The sequence below is a fragment of the Engystomops pustulosus genome, chromosome 11 (genome assembly GCF_040894005.1).
Source record: "Engystomops pustulosus chromosome 11, aEngPut4.maternal, whole genome shotgun sequence".
NCBI classification, from domain to species: domain Eukaryota; kingdom Metazoa; phylum Chordata; class Amphibia; order Anura; family Leptodactylidae; genus Engystomops; species Engystomops pustulosus.
In genome coordinates, this window is record NC_092421.1 from 63,119,867 (window position 1) to 63,134,843 (window position 14,977).

At 42.9% G+C, this 14,977-nt stretch overlaps 1 protein-coding gene across 1 annotated transcript in view; it reads right to left on the bottom strand.

Moving 5' to 3' along the window:
• Positions 1-272: 272 nt before the first annotated feature.
• LOC140106766 (alpha-2-macroglobulin-like protein 1) overlaps positions 273-14,977 on the bottom strand; it is a 62,768-nt gene continuing 48,063 nt past the window's right edge. The window contains exons 29-36 of the mRNA XM_072131384.1: positions 12,703-12,884; positions 11,298-11,513; positions 8,380-8,504; positions 6,785-6,875; positions 5,944-6,012; positions 4,726-4,828; positions 960-1,001; positions 273-418 (exon numbers count right to left, since the gene is read on the bottom strand). Of these exons, the coding sequence (XP_071987485.1) occupies positions 399-418; positions 960-1,001; positions 4,726-4,828; positions 5,944-6,012; positions 6,785-6,875; positions 8,380-8,504; positions 11,298-11,513; positions 12,703-12,884 (848 nt within the window). The 3' untranslated portion in view covers positions 273-398. The remainder of the gene's footprint in view (positions 419-959; positions 1,002-4,725; positions 4,829-5,943; positions 6,013-6,784; positions 6,876-8,379; positions 8,505-11,297; positions 11,514-12,702; positions 12,885-14,977) is intronic.

Below are 14,977 nucleotides of genomic sequence, written 5' to 3' on the forward strand. Positions count from 1 at the left end.
TTCTATATGCCTGTCCCGGTGGTGTGAACCTGAATGAAATGCGGCTGTGGGACCATTGGAAAATATGCCCCATTGTCCTCCATTCGGTTACTCATTCTTTGTAGGATATAAATTGGGACACAGGATCTTGTTTTTTCTGCATGCTATGCATTGGAGACATCATATCTGCCAGTCTTCATTTACATTACTATACAGTTGATATCAGGGACACCTGATTGTACCATAGAGAAAACTGCTCTAAAGTGCCAAATACAGGTTACATAACATATTCCTCAAGTAAACACAAAACCATTTATTCTATATGTCCTTATGGTGATTTATTGTAAGAGTGTTTGACAGCTTTTTCAATTTCACATAGGAATGTCAGAGGAATATATTTTGACTTGACACAGGATTTTCTAGGTATCTTTTCCATTCTCTAGAACAAAAAAAAACACAACAACAATTAAGAAACAACTATGTACATAAGTTTAAGATATAGAAACCAGAAAATTTACTGGCACATATGGAAACGGGAGGAGAGAATTTATTTAGCAATACAGAGGAGGGGGTGCAGGATTTATGTGTTAACCCTTTCCTGCCTCTCTGCCTTATGCAAGACATCATAGGAGTCAGAGTGTTGGATGGATTCCTTGGATGTAAATGGTCCCTATTGTTTTAAGAGCAGCTTTTAGAGTAAAACTTTGTATCAAACTGGATTTGCTCTTTGGCTTATGGGTAAATGATGAAAATAGGAAATACTGGTAATATCAAACCAGTCCAAATAAGCACTGAATGTATTTAGAGACTCTCTCTCTGTTCAAAATGTTCTTTAGCTAGGCCCACGTACCCAAAATCCTTTCTTTCAAGCACATTTACAGCACAAAGTCCTCTCATTAGAAAGACATTTGCTATAGTTTAGGTTTAATGTCAGTATAAATACTAAACCAATCATGTACAATATTCATACTATTAGGTACCTGTATGGCAGGGGGAATTGTAGTCAGCGAATGCTTGCTCATCTAGAATTGGGAGAGACAGAAAAACAAAATCTTAGGCTTAGAAGCAGGAAAAGTTAATCAAAACGGGAGCCACCTGCAGGATTTTTCAGGTGTTTCTAGATCTATTTGGTCCATGTGTGGTTTACATCATATGCCGATGTATGAGGATAAATTGCCCTAGGGGTGTAACTTGGAGAGGCGGGACCATATAACTTACTTCTGAATGGGCCCTCCTGAAAGAAATGTACATATTTGTATACTCACGCACAGTATATACACACCATATATACATACAGCATGTACTCACATACATACAGTACCATATACACCCCTTAGAGATGGGCGATTCGATTCTAACTATCTGAATTTCAGGAAAACTTCGATTTGTCATGATTCCGAAGTTTACAGTGATTTCCCTTTATTAGCTAAATAGGTGTGAGCTCAATGGGGCAGATTTATCAAACTGTCTGAAAGTCAGAATATTTCTAGTTGCCCATTGCAACCAATCACAGCTCAGTTTACATTTTACCAGTGCTCATGAATATTTTAAAGGGGAGCTGTGATTGGTTGCCATGAGCAACTAGAAATATTCAGACTTTCAGACAGCTTGATAAATCTGCCCCATTGTGTTACATGGGGCAGATTACTCTGGGAAGAAGAAAGGAACACCCTCGATCACATGTGCAGGGATGTAAGCCAATCAGTGACCGGCAGGCTTATGTGATGTCACAGCCCTATAAAAACTGTCTGCCATTTCCAATCCTGTCATTTCACACGGCATGTGCTGCCTGTAGAGTCCAGCTGCTTCTACTCAGTAGCTGCTGGAGTGTCCAGGGTGTCAGTACTTGAGGTTCTGTATACCCCCCATTTCAAGTGCTTTTTTGTTGGGAAAGTAGATATGTGTCAAATCCACATAGTTGCTGGAGTGATTTTTGCTCCAATTCCCATTATACCCCAAATTTCAGTTCTTTTTTGTTGCTGAAGTTAATAGCAAGAAATCTGTGTAAAATCCCCATAGTTGATTAACCGCTATGTCATACAGAAAGGTGGCAGGTGGAGCAGGCAAAGGTGGCAGCACAGTACGGGCACGTGGCAGCAGGGCTGACTGTGTGGCCAGAAATGCTGTGGTCATCTAGCGGCAGTGTATTAATAAACAACCCAAAGGTTCTCAATTGGTTGACCAGGTCATCCACTTCCTCCCAAATGACAACCCCAGGCAAGAGTCTGTGGGTTCCTTAGATACAACAATTAGTTGGCATGGCCCAGGAGCAGATCAGTGGCACTCACCTGTCCTCAACCAGGCTCTGTCCTGTTCCTTTCCCGCAGCCAGAGAGCTACTCGGTGGTCTGGGCTCAGCGCCACTAAACAGCGAAGAGGAACTCTTTGAGGACAGGCAGCAGCTGCTTAGCAGTGAAGAATTGGGGTAGACATCCGCTGCTTCGTGCAGTAGGTGGTAGTGATGGGAATTTCAGCTCTTCTTACTGAGCTGGCTCATTATCCGGCTCTTCTGGCTCCTGAACGGCTCCCTATTAAATATATAATAGGGAGCCGCAGGCCATCCAGGCGCCCCGCACCAAAAGGGGCGTGGTGAGCCATTTAGGGGAGGAGTTTAACAAGCCATCGGCTCACTGACGGGAGCCGGCTCAGGTTGTTCACACAAATGAGCAGGCTCTTAGTGCCGGTTCAATCGCAAACGATCCATCACCAGTAAGCAGGAAAGTAGAGATGTGGAGAGTGGCACGGGAAGTTATGTGCATACTGAGACCATTGAGGAGAATCGCAGTGACATGGAAACACAAATCGATGATGATGTAGCCGATCGCACTTGGGAACCAGGTGATGCAAGGGCTTCATCTTCATCGTCGCTTGAAGCAGGTGTCAGCTTGCTTGTCATATTTTAAAATATGGGCAATTCTCCTCATCCTGCTTCTTGTTTTTGCCTGCAACAACCTGTGAGCTAGAGTGATCAGTTCAGGGCTATAACTTTTCCGGAAAGCAATGGCACAGCTTTCATATTTATCCATCATTAGAAAAAAAGTAGTGGACATCTTCTATCGCTCTTACCAATTCTACCGTGAATATAACCAATGAAAAAACAGGCAAAGACATAATATTTTCAGTGAAACTGCAATGAATGATGCATGTGGTATCTGTAATCTTCAGGAGAGGATTTTTTCAAATTCGTCTTAATTCAAATTCAAACTTCAAATTCAAGTCCAGGGTGTTAGTTTTTGGGGCTCTGTATACCCCAAGTCTGGAGTCCTTTTTTTTTTTTAATGTAAGTACTGTGAGTCCTTAATGAACAGCTTCCTTCACCCGCCTAGTGAGGAGGGTAGCCACCACCACCAGCAGGACATGGAGCAGACCCTGCACCAGCAGGTGGTGGACTACTTGGACAGCACTCTACCACTCCAGGTAGGGCAGTGATGGCGAACCTTTTAGAGACCGAGTGCCCAAACTACATCCAAGACCCACATATTTATCGCAAAGTGCCAATACAGAAATTGAATTAGTGATTTACACTCCCTGCTCTGTCACAGCTTTCATTGATATCAGCATCCTGGGGAACACCAATAAAGCAGAAAATAAAAGAAATTTGGATGATCATTGTGGCTTCCCTCCAGGGTCCCATAAACAGGAAGAATTGTCAGGGCCGGAGTAGGAGCTACAATGATAATCCTGATCTGCCCACACCTTTCCACTCCTCCTAGTCCCAGGTAGCGCTGTCACTTTAAAATAGCTCTGTGCACAGCAAGTCTTGGGCTGTCTGAGACTGCAGGAAGATACCTCTGGGGATGGCCTGGGTGCCCACATAAAGGGCTCTGAGTGCCACCTCTGGCACCCGTGCCATAGGTTAGCCACCACTGAGGTAGGGGATCCCCTGGACTACTGGGAAGCCAAACTTGATGTGTGGCCACAACTTGCGGAGTTTGCAGTAGAGAATCTGTCCTGCCCAGCATACTAAAACACAGCATTCTTTGAAGACCAAACCACTCTCCCTATTTGAGCATGGCACAACGGTCTACTACACCCTACAGGCTCTCTGTATCTGTTTTTTAACATGATTTGACATGATTTGATTCGGGTCAAATCAATTTTTTTAAAGAAATTCGGCGAACCATGTCGAATCGAATTTTGAAAAATTTGCCCATCTCTTACACCCATGCATCATCTATACAGGCATACGGTATATACACGTCACATATACACACACCTACAACAATTTAAATAAAATGGCTTTGGCCATTTAATAAATGTTCTTATGCTCTACTTGTGACTGGGATTATTTTTTCAGAAAGTCGCAAAAAAGTTGCAAAATGCATAAAAAGTAGATACACCGGCAATGACTATGAGACAAGTAGCTAGCAGTAGTTTTATATTTACACCAGTGACATGGCAGAAATATGTGGAACTTTTTAGCAATGAAAAGTCACGAAAAACTTTTTTGCGCCAAAAAAGCCCAACAAAACCATTGATAAATCTCCCACCTTGAATATATATTTACCACACACATACAGCATATACGCATTCAATACCCCAGATGCTGGGGCCCCCTGACACTGTGGGCCCCACTATTGCTATTCCCCTATATTTCCCAATCTATGCTCTTCGGTGGTTTCCGGGTAGTTAGGTAGGAACGGTTTAGCTCCATTCAGGCAAAACTGTTTTTAACTTGGGTTATCCCATTAAAATGTGTTATTTTAGATTTAGTTTTTTCCATCTAAAGTGTCAGTACAGTACATACCTGGAGCATATGCATCATAAATCTTCACTTTTGCAGCTTGGAGATTTTTGACATGCAAATCTTGATAAATGGTGAATCGGAAACTTTCAGCCTCATGGGTTAGCTGTGAACCACCATAAAAATATATCATAATAGACATGGATAAGAGAAAAACTACTAGGTTAGAAGGCCTAACCTCCGACAAGGTTTAGCCTCTGTTAGTTGTCTCACAGGAATTTAATTATGAAACTGGTAGTAGTAAATTATATAATTATGTCCTATTGTAAGGAGACATCTATATTATAAAAATATATGTATTTTTTTATCAAGTTATGACTATAACAAGTTCTGAGAAGTGATCTCTACAGAACAGGGAGTGTCCACCTACTGTAAGGCTCAACTGGGGAGAACTAAGCCTCTCTGCTTACTGAAGCAGAGGAACCATAGAATTGCTATCCTCTCTCCCCATAATGAACTATATAATTTTTTTAAAGAATAAATAAGTAGTCCATGCTGTGCCTCTGGGTACCTCCTTCTAGCCCTGGGCATGTTGTGCTTTGCACCATTTTTAAAGGGGTATTCCCTCAAAGACAAAATTTTTAAATATATTTAGCATAACACATTCTCTTATTCAAAGTTATGAACAAAAAATACAGAATTTCACAGATATAATTCCAACCTGTCCTTATCAGTTCTGGTGTTTTTCAATTTGATTGTCCTTGGATACAACCATATGGTCCGGCAGATTACTCTGGCATGAAAAGCTTCTCTTGTACTGCAGGAGGAGGGGCAGGAGGCAGAAAGCACTACAGACAGGGGCACTTCCTGTCCAGTAGCAGCTCTACAGACAAGATGAGGTCTGGATCCGAGGGGAAGAGGGCATAGCAGTGCTGACTGTATGTGTTATAGGTTAGGTATCAGAGGTGAGTGTGTTCTTATGTCTTCTATCCATTTCAGGACTCTGATATGTCTCATCTCTCTTTTTCTATGTGTCAGATATTAGTAGAATCTTTAGAAGATAAATGAAAGCGTAGCTAAACCCTGTACCCTGATCATCTAAGCACATTGTCAGCACACAGCATCTCATAGCACAGCTGAATCATGAAGTGCCTGCTTAAAGTCCCCGCCCACACTATGGATTCTTACACTGACCAAACATATTTATTTTTAATGGATATAGTTTGGCTCACTAAAGACCATGTATAAAAAATATAACAGGAATAATTAGAAGCTCGGTACCTTCTCCAAGTAAATTGTAACTTTATCACTCCCGACTTCAGTTTTTTCCACAATCGGATTTGCTTTTAACTATGGAATATAAAATACATAGTTTAGAAATAATTATGGTGTCTTTGTATTGAACTATGGTTCTGATAATTAGAGGGGTTGTACTAAGTATCATTGTTACCCCCTATGCTTAGGTCCATGTGCAGTCTGTGAAAACGGTCTTGTATGTCGGTTTGATCCTAGGGACTGCAAATATTTCACAGAACGGGAGTCCACACATTACACAGAAATATCCAGCAAGGACTGCCAGAAGAACTGCACCACTGGCTATGTATTAACCATTACTATACCGGCGCTGCAGTCCGGCCTTCAGAAGGGAAATCCATGAGCAGTAAAGGAACAGTAGGGGTCTTATTGCTGTTCCATTCTCACTACCGTTTTTTTTGGACTATAAGGCGCACAAAAAATCATAAATTTTTTTCAGAAATCAAAGGTGCGCCTTATAGTCCAGTGCGCCTTATATATGAACCGTACTTACAGACAACAGCTGCCTTGAATTGTGTACAGGTCTGCCACCTGCTGGTCATTCATCCTTATAATCCGGTGCGCCTTATAATTCGTGCGCCTTATATATGAACCTAGACAGTTTAGCAGGCATTTATTGATGGTGCGCCTTATAATCCGGTGCGCTATATAGTCCGAAAAATACGGTAATTGACTGAAGTGTCACGTCAAGCATTAGTCCTGTCATACAGTTCAATACTATGGGAGTGTTGGAAATTTCCTAGCACAGCGCTAAGGTATTTCCGCCACTCTCGTAGACAGCCCTATAATAGAATTACACGTGCCTTACCTTTCTCAAACTCTTTTTAATAGGAAAAAAACCTGATAGAAGTTGCACCTCCAGAATGACTTCATTGGTTACGGTTCTTTCGCCAGAATAGCTACAACAAAATAGCGAAAGGTGAAATTATTGCTTTTTTGGTGGGACGATTTGTCCATGTAGCTCAATAATAACATGTAATCAACTTTGCGCCTTATACTCCGGTGCGTCTTATAGTCCAAAAAATACGGTAGTTTTAGGAGTTTAATAGGAGTATTAATAGTATTCACCGGCCACTTTATTAGGTACACCATGCTAGTAACGGGTTGGACCCCCTTTTGCCTTCAGAACTGCCTCAATTCTTCGTGGCATAGATACAACAAGGTGCTGGAAGCTCCTCAGAGATTTTGGTCCATATTGACATGATGGCATCACACAGTTGCCGCAGATTTGTCGGCTGCACATCCATGATGCGAATCTCCTGTTCCACCACATCCCAAAGATGCTCTATTGGATTGAGATGTGGTGACTGTGGAGGCCATTTGAGTACAGTGACCTCATTGTCATGTTCAAGAAACCAGTCTGAGATGATTCCAGCTTTATGACATGGCGCATTATCCTGCTGAAAGTAGCCATCAGATGTTACAGGGTACATTGTGCTCATAAAGGGATGGACATGGGCAGCAACAATACTCAGGTAGGCTGTGGCATTGCAACGATGCTCAATTGGTACCAAGGGGCCCAAAGAGTGCCAAGAAAATATTCCCCACACCATGACACCACCACCACCAGCCTGAACCGTTGATACAAGGCAGGATGGATCCATGCTTTCATGTTGTTGACGCCAAATTCTGACCCTACCATCCGAATGTCGCAGCAGAAATCGAGACTCATCAGACCAGGCAACGTTTTTCCAATCTTCTACTGTCCAATTTCGATGAGCTTGTGCAAATTGTAGCCTCAGTTTCCTGTTCTTAGCTGAAAGGAGTGTCACCCGGTGTGGTCTTTTGCTGCTGTAGCCCATCTGCCTCAAAGTTCGACGTACTGTGCATTCAGAGATGCTCTTCTGCCTACCTTGGTTGTAACGGGTGGCGATTTGAATCACTGTTGCCTTTCTATCAGCTCGAACCAGTCTGCCCATTCTCCTCTGACCTCTGGCATCAACAAGGCATTTCCGCCCACAGAACTGCCGCTCACTGGATGTTTTTTCTTTTTCGGACCATTCTCTGTAAACCTAGAGATGGTTGTGCGTGAAAATCCCAGTAGATCAGCAGTTTCTGAAATACTCAGACCAGCCCTTCTGGCACCAACAACCATGCCACGTTCAAAGGCACTCAAATCACCTTTCTTCCCCATACTGATGCTCGGTTTGAACTGCAGGAGATTGTCTTGACCATGTCTACATGCCTAAATGCACTGAGTTGCCGCCATGTGATTGGCTGATTAGAAATTAAGTGTTAACGAGCAGTTGGACAAGTGTACCTAATAAAGTGGCCGGTGAGTGTATATTGTATAAAAAACACAATTGCATCATAATGAAATATGGTGAAAGGACTACCTGCTTTTCTGGGAAACAGCAGCTACGGACTGTAACCCCCTTAAGACCTACCTTTTTTTTTTCTTACCTGGCCTCTATAACGACATCAAATTCTTTCTTTGATTCACTGGTACAGACTGATGGATTTGTGCTGGCAGTGAGGGCAAAGAAGGTATCAGATTTGGCCAGAGGGGTGTGATATTTCAAATGAGTCTGTGGACAGATAGGTAAACTGAAATTTTGTATTCAAAATTACAATTGTAAAATACATTAAATGTACCGAATGTGCCTTTAAAGAGGGTCCACAGGATTGAAGAACATATGGTTTACTTGTCAAATGTCCTCAATCTGTATGATCTCAAGTAGCACATGGTTACAATATACAGTTGTCTTTTGTGGAGTCTTATAAAATTTGCATAATTTTCATGGCCAGGTCATATACAACTGTATTGTATATGACTTCTCTCCAATTAGGTTAAAAAGAATTTCTGTTCTTGGGATAAAAAACCTTAGTTTGTTTAAAAATAAAGTGGGGGCTCTTGGTTTCCATCACCTCTTTTACCCATCATCGAACAGGAAGTGATGACAACAAATGGATGAGCCACTCCCTGGCCTTGGACACGATTGCCGATATCAAGGATTGGCTGAGACATCACATGGACAATATGTGTGCAAAATTTGTATTCCACATTGAATGTTAATTTTATGCCTGAGGACTTCCAGTCTAAAAAGCTTCACGAAATGTTTTTGTTTGTATGTAATGTCATCTCTTCCAGTTCAATGTGTACAGAAGCACCAAAATATAAAACGTAGACACTGAGGAGAGGTAAGTGCATGTATTTTGGGCTTTTGGATTTCTCAAAAAGACATGGAAACCCCATTATGAATGTTAGCCACTTGACAAGCCAAAATTCATACAAATAGGTGGAGACATATAAATATATAGATTAGGCTACATTCACACAATGTAGTACAGCGGGCATACATCGGTGCCGGAGAGAGGAGGAGGGGGAGAGCAACACTCACCCCCGCCCCACTCCTGAGTAACATGTGCCGTGTGCCACTCCTGTAGGGCGCCGTGCGCCCATTGCCGGCTGTGGGGGACATATACGCACTGTATATTCGTTGGACGTATATACTGTACGTCCCCCATACGTTCATGTGAATGTAGCCTTAGACATATAGGGATGAGCAGACCGCTTCAGGTTCAGCTGAGTTTGGTCAAAACTTAACCTGAAAATTTTGAAACATCCGAACCTGAAAGTGCTGTGAACACTTACAACACATTCCAAACATTGCGGTTCGGTCCCATTCATCACTATGGAAAATGTATTACAAGATTATGTTATAAAATAATACTTAAAGAGGTTTTCCGCTTTTGGCAAACAATTGATATAGTTTCTGTAAAGAAAAGTTATATAATAAACTTTCTTTATCAGTTCCTCATGGTTTTACTAGATCTCTGCTTGCTGTCATTCTACAGGAAGCTTCATTGTTTCCTTCCTCTGGATAAAAACTGGTCCATGGTGATGTGATGTCACACAGGGGCACTGCTCATTATATCCCTTGTCATGTGATGTCATACAGGTGCGCGGCTTGTTATATCCCTGGTCATGTGATGTCACACAGCTGCACGGCTCGATATATATCCCTGGTCATGTAACGTCAGACAGGTGCACGGCTCGTTATATCCCTGGTCATGTGATGTCACACAGGTGCACTGCTCATTATATTCCTGGTCATGTGATGTCATATAGGTGCACGGCTTGTTATATCCCTGGTCATGTGATGTCACACAGGTGCACGGCTTGATATATATCCCTGATCATGTAATGTCATACAGGTGCACGGCTCGTTATATCCCTGGTCATGTGATATCACACAGGTGCACGGCTCGTTATATCCCTGGTCATGTGATATCACACAGGTGCACGGCTTGTTATATCCCTGTTCATGTGATGTCCCACAGTTGCACAGCTCTTTATATCCCTGGTCCTGTGATGTCACACAGGTGCACGGCTTGTTATATCCCTGGTCATGTGATGTCACACAGGTGCACGACTTGTTTTATCCCTGGTCATGTGATATCACACAGGTGCACGGCTTATTATATCCCTGGTCATGTGATGTCACACAGGTGCACAGCTCGTTATATCCCTGGTCTGGTGATGTCACACAGGTGCACAGCTCCTTATATCCCTGGTCATGGGATGTCACACAGGTGCACGGCTTGTTATATCCCTGGTCATGTGATGTCACACAGGTGCACTGCTCATTATATTCCTGGTCATGTGATGTCATATAGGTGCACGGCTTGTTATATCCCTGGTCATGTGATGTCACACAGGTGCACGGCTCGATATATATCCCTGGTCATGTAATGTCATACAGGTGCACGGCTCGTTATATCCCTGGTCATGTGATATCACACAGGTGCACGGCTCGTTATATCCCTGGTCATGTGATGTCCCACAGTTGCACAGCTCGTTATATCCCTGGTCCTGTGATGTCACACAGGTGCACTGCTCGTTATATCCCTGGTCATGTGATGTCACACAGGTGCACGCCTTGTTATATCCCTGGTCATGTGATATCACACAGGTGCACGGCTTATTATATCCCTAGTCATGTGATGTCACACAGGTGCACAGCTCGTTATATCCCTGGTCATGGGATGTCACACAGGTGCATGGCTCGTTAGAATCACAGAGAGTAATCAGAGCTGTTTGTTAGGTGTGATGTGCACTATAGACAATGAAGCTTCCTATAGAATGACAGCAAACAGAGATTTAGAAAACAGCAAAGAATTGATAAAAGTATAAAGTAAAAAAGTATATAGGAAAATTGTATAACTTAAATTACACAAACTTTGACATTTATTTGCTACAATTGGGCAACCCCTTTAAACTTGGTCATAAAAATCTCTCTCTCTCTCTATCTACTGTATATATCTTCTGTATATTGCATCTTTGACAGGTTTCCCTGATAATCAGTCTCTTCCCTCACCTGAATGAATGCACAGCCGGTCCCTGTAGCCACCAGTGTATACTCTCCGGGGATATCCGGTAATGTCTCTCTCTGGGTAAGTAGGCCGTTCTTTTTGTCCACATGAAACTGGCGATTAAATCCAGAAAGTGACCTGAGCGACACTGTGACGTCTGGATTATCGGTGTAAGTCGCTTTTGTATATATTGTCAATGCTTGAAGCGCCACCGCTGTACTCTGTAAGAATGGGAGCATCTAAGGTTAGTACCATCTTCATTTTATCATAAATATGCATGAAAATCTGATGTGCACTCATTAGTGGCTCACACTAAAGTCCTTCAGTTTATTTTTGACAGTATTGCATCACCAGGGGTGTAACTGGCGGTTGCACCGGGCCCAAGAGGTTTAGGGAGCCCATAAGGTGTCCCTTTCCCATATGAGAAGACTAGTACTATAAACAATACATTATAGTCAGGGACCAGTCACAGGCTTTGCACTGGGGCCCATCAGCTTTAAGTTACACCGAGGCGCGTCACCGCAAAAATGGGTCAGGCAAAGCGTTATTGTTACCCCTCATACACAGGATAGGGGGTAGCAATCTCATCAGTAGGCTTTCAGCCATAAATCATAATGCTGTGGGTCCCATTCTCACTCCTATAGTATAGATATGATCAACAGGAAGATCCATTAGTTAAAACAGGAACTCATGATCGTGGGGGTACCAGCAATCAGACCCCTCTGGTCAGATTGTTATCCCCTGTGCCTGGGGATTATTTTTAGTCACGCAATAAAGTAAAGGCAGGTTATGGCTAATGACTTTTTATGTTAAATACGGACTGCAAAAGGCTGGAAAACCATAAACAGCCAGTTGTAAGCGTCACAGCAACATAGAAACGAATGAATTCTTTCCAAAAAGAGCAAAATAATTAAAACATCAAAAAGCTACGCTATATAAAAGGTATTAATAACACTTTTTTAAATTTATTCTAGGAAGAATCAATAAAATGTTGTCTATAAGTTATGGGTAACATAAAATAACAAAACTCAAAGGGGAGAATTTATTATAATGCCAGTCTTAATATTCTCCCCCACCTGTGCACAGCAGACAGATGTTCGAAGGCCCCTTTCACACTTGCGTTTTTCACGCGCGTTTTCTGTGCGTGCTTTTGCCGCGCACAACTTGCATTGCATCTCTGACCTATTGTAACCAATGGGTCTTTTCAGACTTGCATTTTTTTTCACGCACACATGCAGTTTTTTTAACGCATCAATTGCCATAGAAAAGATAGAGCTCAGTCCTGAGTCCTTTCACGCGCATTTTCTTAAATAAATATTAAATAATATTACTATAATAAATTCTATATAATTTAAATAATAATAAATAAGGTTAAATATTATTATTGTATTAAGATCTTATAAGGGAAACCTGAGGAGAGTGGAATCCACCCTGTGGTCTCTGCCGTTTGATGATCCAGTTGACTACCGGAGAAACCTCTTCGATCACTGTTTGTGAAGTCGTTTGATCCGAGAGTAAAGTAAGAAGAACATAGGAGGAAATCTCCGTATCCCCGTTGCCGTTTGTATCTGCTGCCCAATACTTGTTCCCGTCTACAAGAAATTATTATTTTATAATATAATTTATCATATAATATAATATAATAATATTATTTACAACAGACTGTAAAGCAAAAAGAAAGAAGCTAAAAACATTATTTTCAACTGTTCATTTGTGGGGAATAGGCATTGATTTTTTGTTCTATTTAGGGTCCGCGCCTCATATGTGTCACACGCAACCCTTTTGTGTCGCGGCTGCACTATACATCATGCAACACAAATTGCTGCACTGAAAGGGGCGTTCCGTTGCTCAGTTGGACCGTGCGCCAGATTCATGAAGAACGTGAGCCGGAATTTGAATCTGATGCCATCTGCACACTACACAGGCAAATTGCACTGTTCCTAGTGAATATGCCCCCTTGTGTTTACCCTCTTTCCTCAGTCTCAATGGAAATCTACCATCACAGTCAAGCATGTATAAACCAGGGACACTTACTCATAGATCAGACACCGTGACTGTGGTAATCTATTTATATTTATTATCCATGGCCTCCTTCCTTCTAAATCAACTTTTACAATTATGCTAATTAGCCTACAGGTGTGCTGGGGCAGAGTACCTAAAAACACTTCCCCCCCTCCCACTGTGTGCTGAAAATTCCTGTGCTGCAGTGAGATTACATCAGGCAGAGGGAGGTCAATAGAGCAGGGGGGAGGTGAGACAGTGTAACAGCCTGTGAATCTGCAGCAGAGAGAGGTTCTGGGAAATTCAGCAGTAGCCTACCTCATTAGCATAATTTTAAAAGTTGATTTTAGAAGGAAGAAGTCCATGGAAAACAAATATAAGAAGATTATCACAGTCACACGGCCTGGAGGTATGAGTACTTTCCAGTTCGGGAAAAAAACATTAGTAAAGAGCAAAGAAATAGATAAAGATCTCTTGTACTATCGACAATCAAAAATCTTACTTCTTTAAGACTTTCTCATATCTACTAATACCTGGAACCTTGGAATTTTAATGTGAAACTTTTACTTGTGCATATTAAAAGTTGGGGTTGTGTGCCCCTTGTGAAAAAATTACGGAACACATATGGTTCTAGGTTTCTGTATAAAGTAAGGTGCAGTTTTTGATAATGAACTGAGCTGTGTGCTGTGAGATGGAAGGGGGTTTGTTGAGCTGCAGGACTTGCCTTACCAGACTGAGCTGTCTGCTGTGAGATGGGAATAGGGATGGCTGACCTACAGGACTTGCCTTACCAGACTGAGCTGTCTGCGGTGAGATGCGAAGAGGCATGGCTGACCTGGAGGATTTGTCTTACCAGACTGAGCTGTCTGCGGTGAGATGGGAAGAGGCATAGCTGACCTGCAGGACTTGCCTTACCAGACTGAGCTGCCTGCTATGAGATGAGAAGATGCATGGCTGACCTGTAGGACTTGCCTTACCAGACTGAGCTGTCTGCGGTGAGATGGGAAGAGGCATAGCTGACCTGCAGGACTTGCCTTACCAGACTGAGCTGCCTGCTATGAGATGGGAAGAGGCATGGCTGACCTGCAGGACTTGCCTTACCAGACTGAGCTGTCTGCGGTGAGATGGGAAGAGGCATGGCTGACCTGCAGGACTTGCCTTACCAGATTGACCTGCCTGCTATGAGTTGAGAAGAGGCATGGCTGACCTGCAGGACTTGCCTTACCAGACTGAGCTGTCTGCTATGAGATGGGAAGAGGCATGGCTGACCTGCAGGACTTGCCTTACCAGACTGAGCTGCCTGCGGTGAGATGGGAAGAGGCATAGCTGACCGGCAGGACTTGCCTTACCAGACTGAGCTGCCTGCTATGAGATGGGAAGAGGCATAGCTGACCTGCAGGACTTGCCTTACCAGACTGAGCTGCCTGCTATGAGATGGGAAGAGGCATGGCTGACCTGCAGGACTTGCCTTACCAGACTGAGCTGCCTGCGGTGAGATGGGAAGAGGCATAGCTGACCTGCAGGACTTGCCTTACCAGACTGAGCTGCCTGCTATGAGATGAGAAGAGGCATGGCTGACCTGCAGGACTTGCCTTACCAGACTGAGCTGTCTGCGGTGAGATGGGAAGAGGCATAGCTGACCTGCAGGACTTGCCTTACCAGACTGAGCTGCCTGCTATGAGAT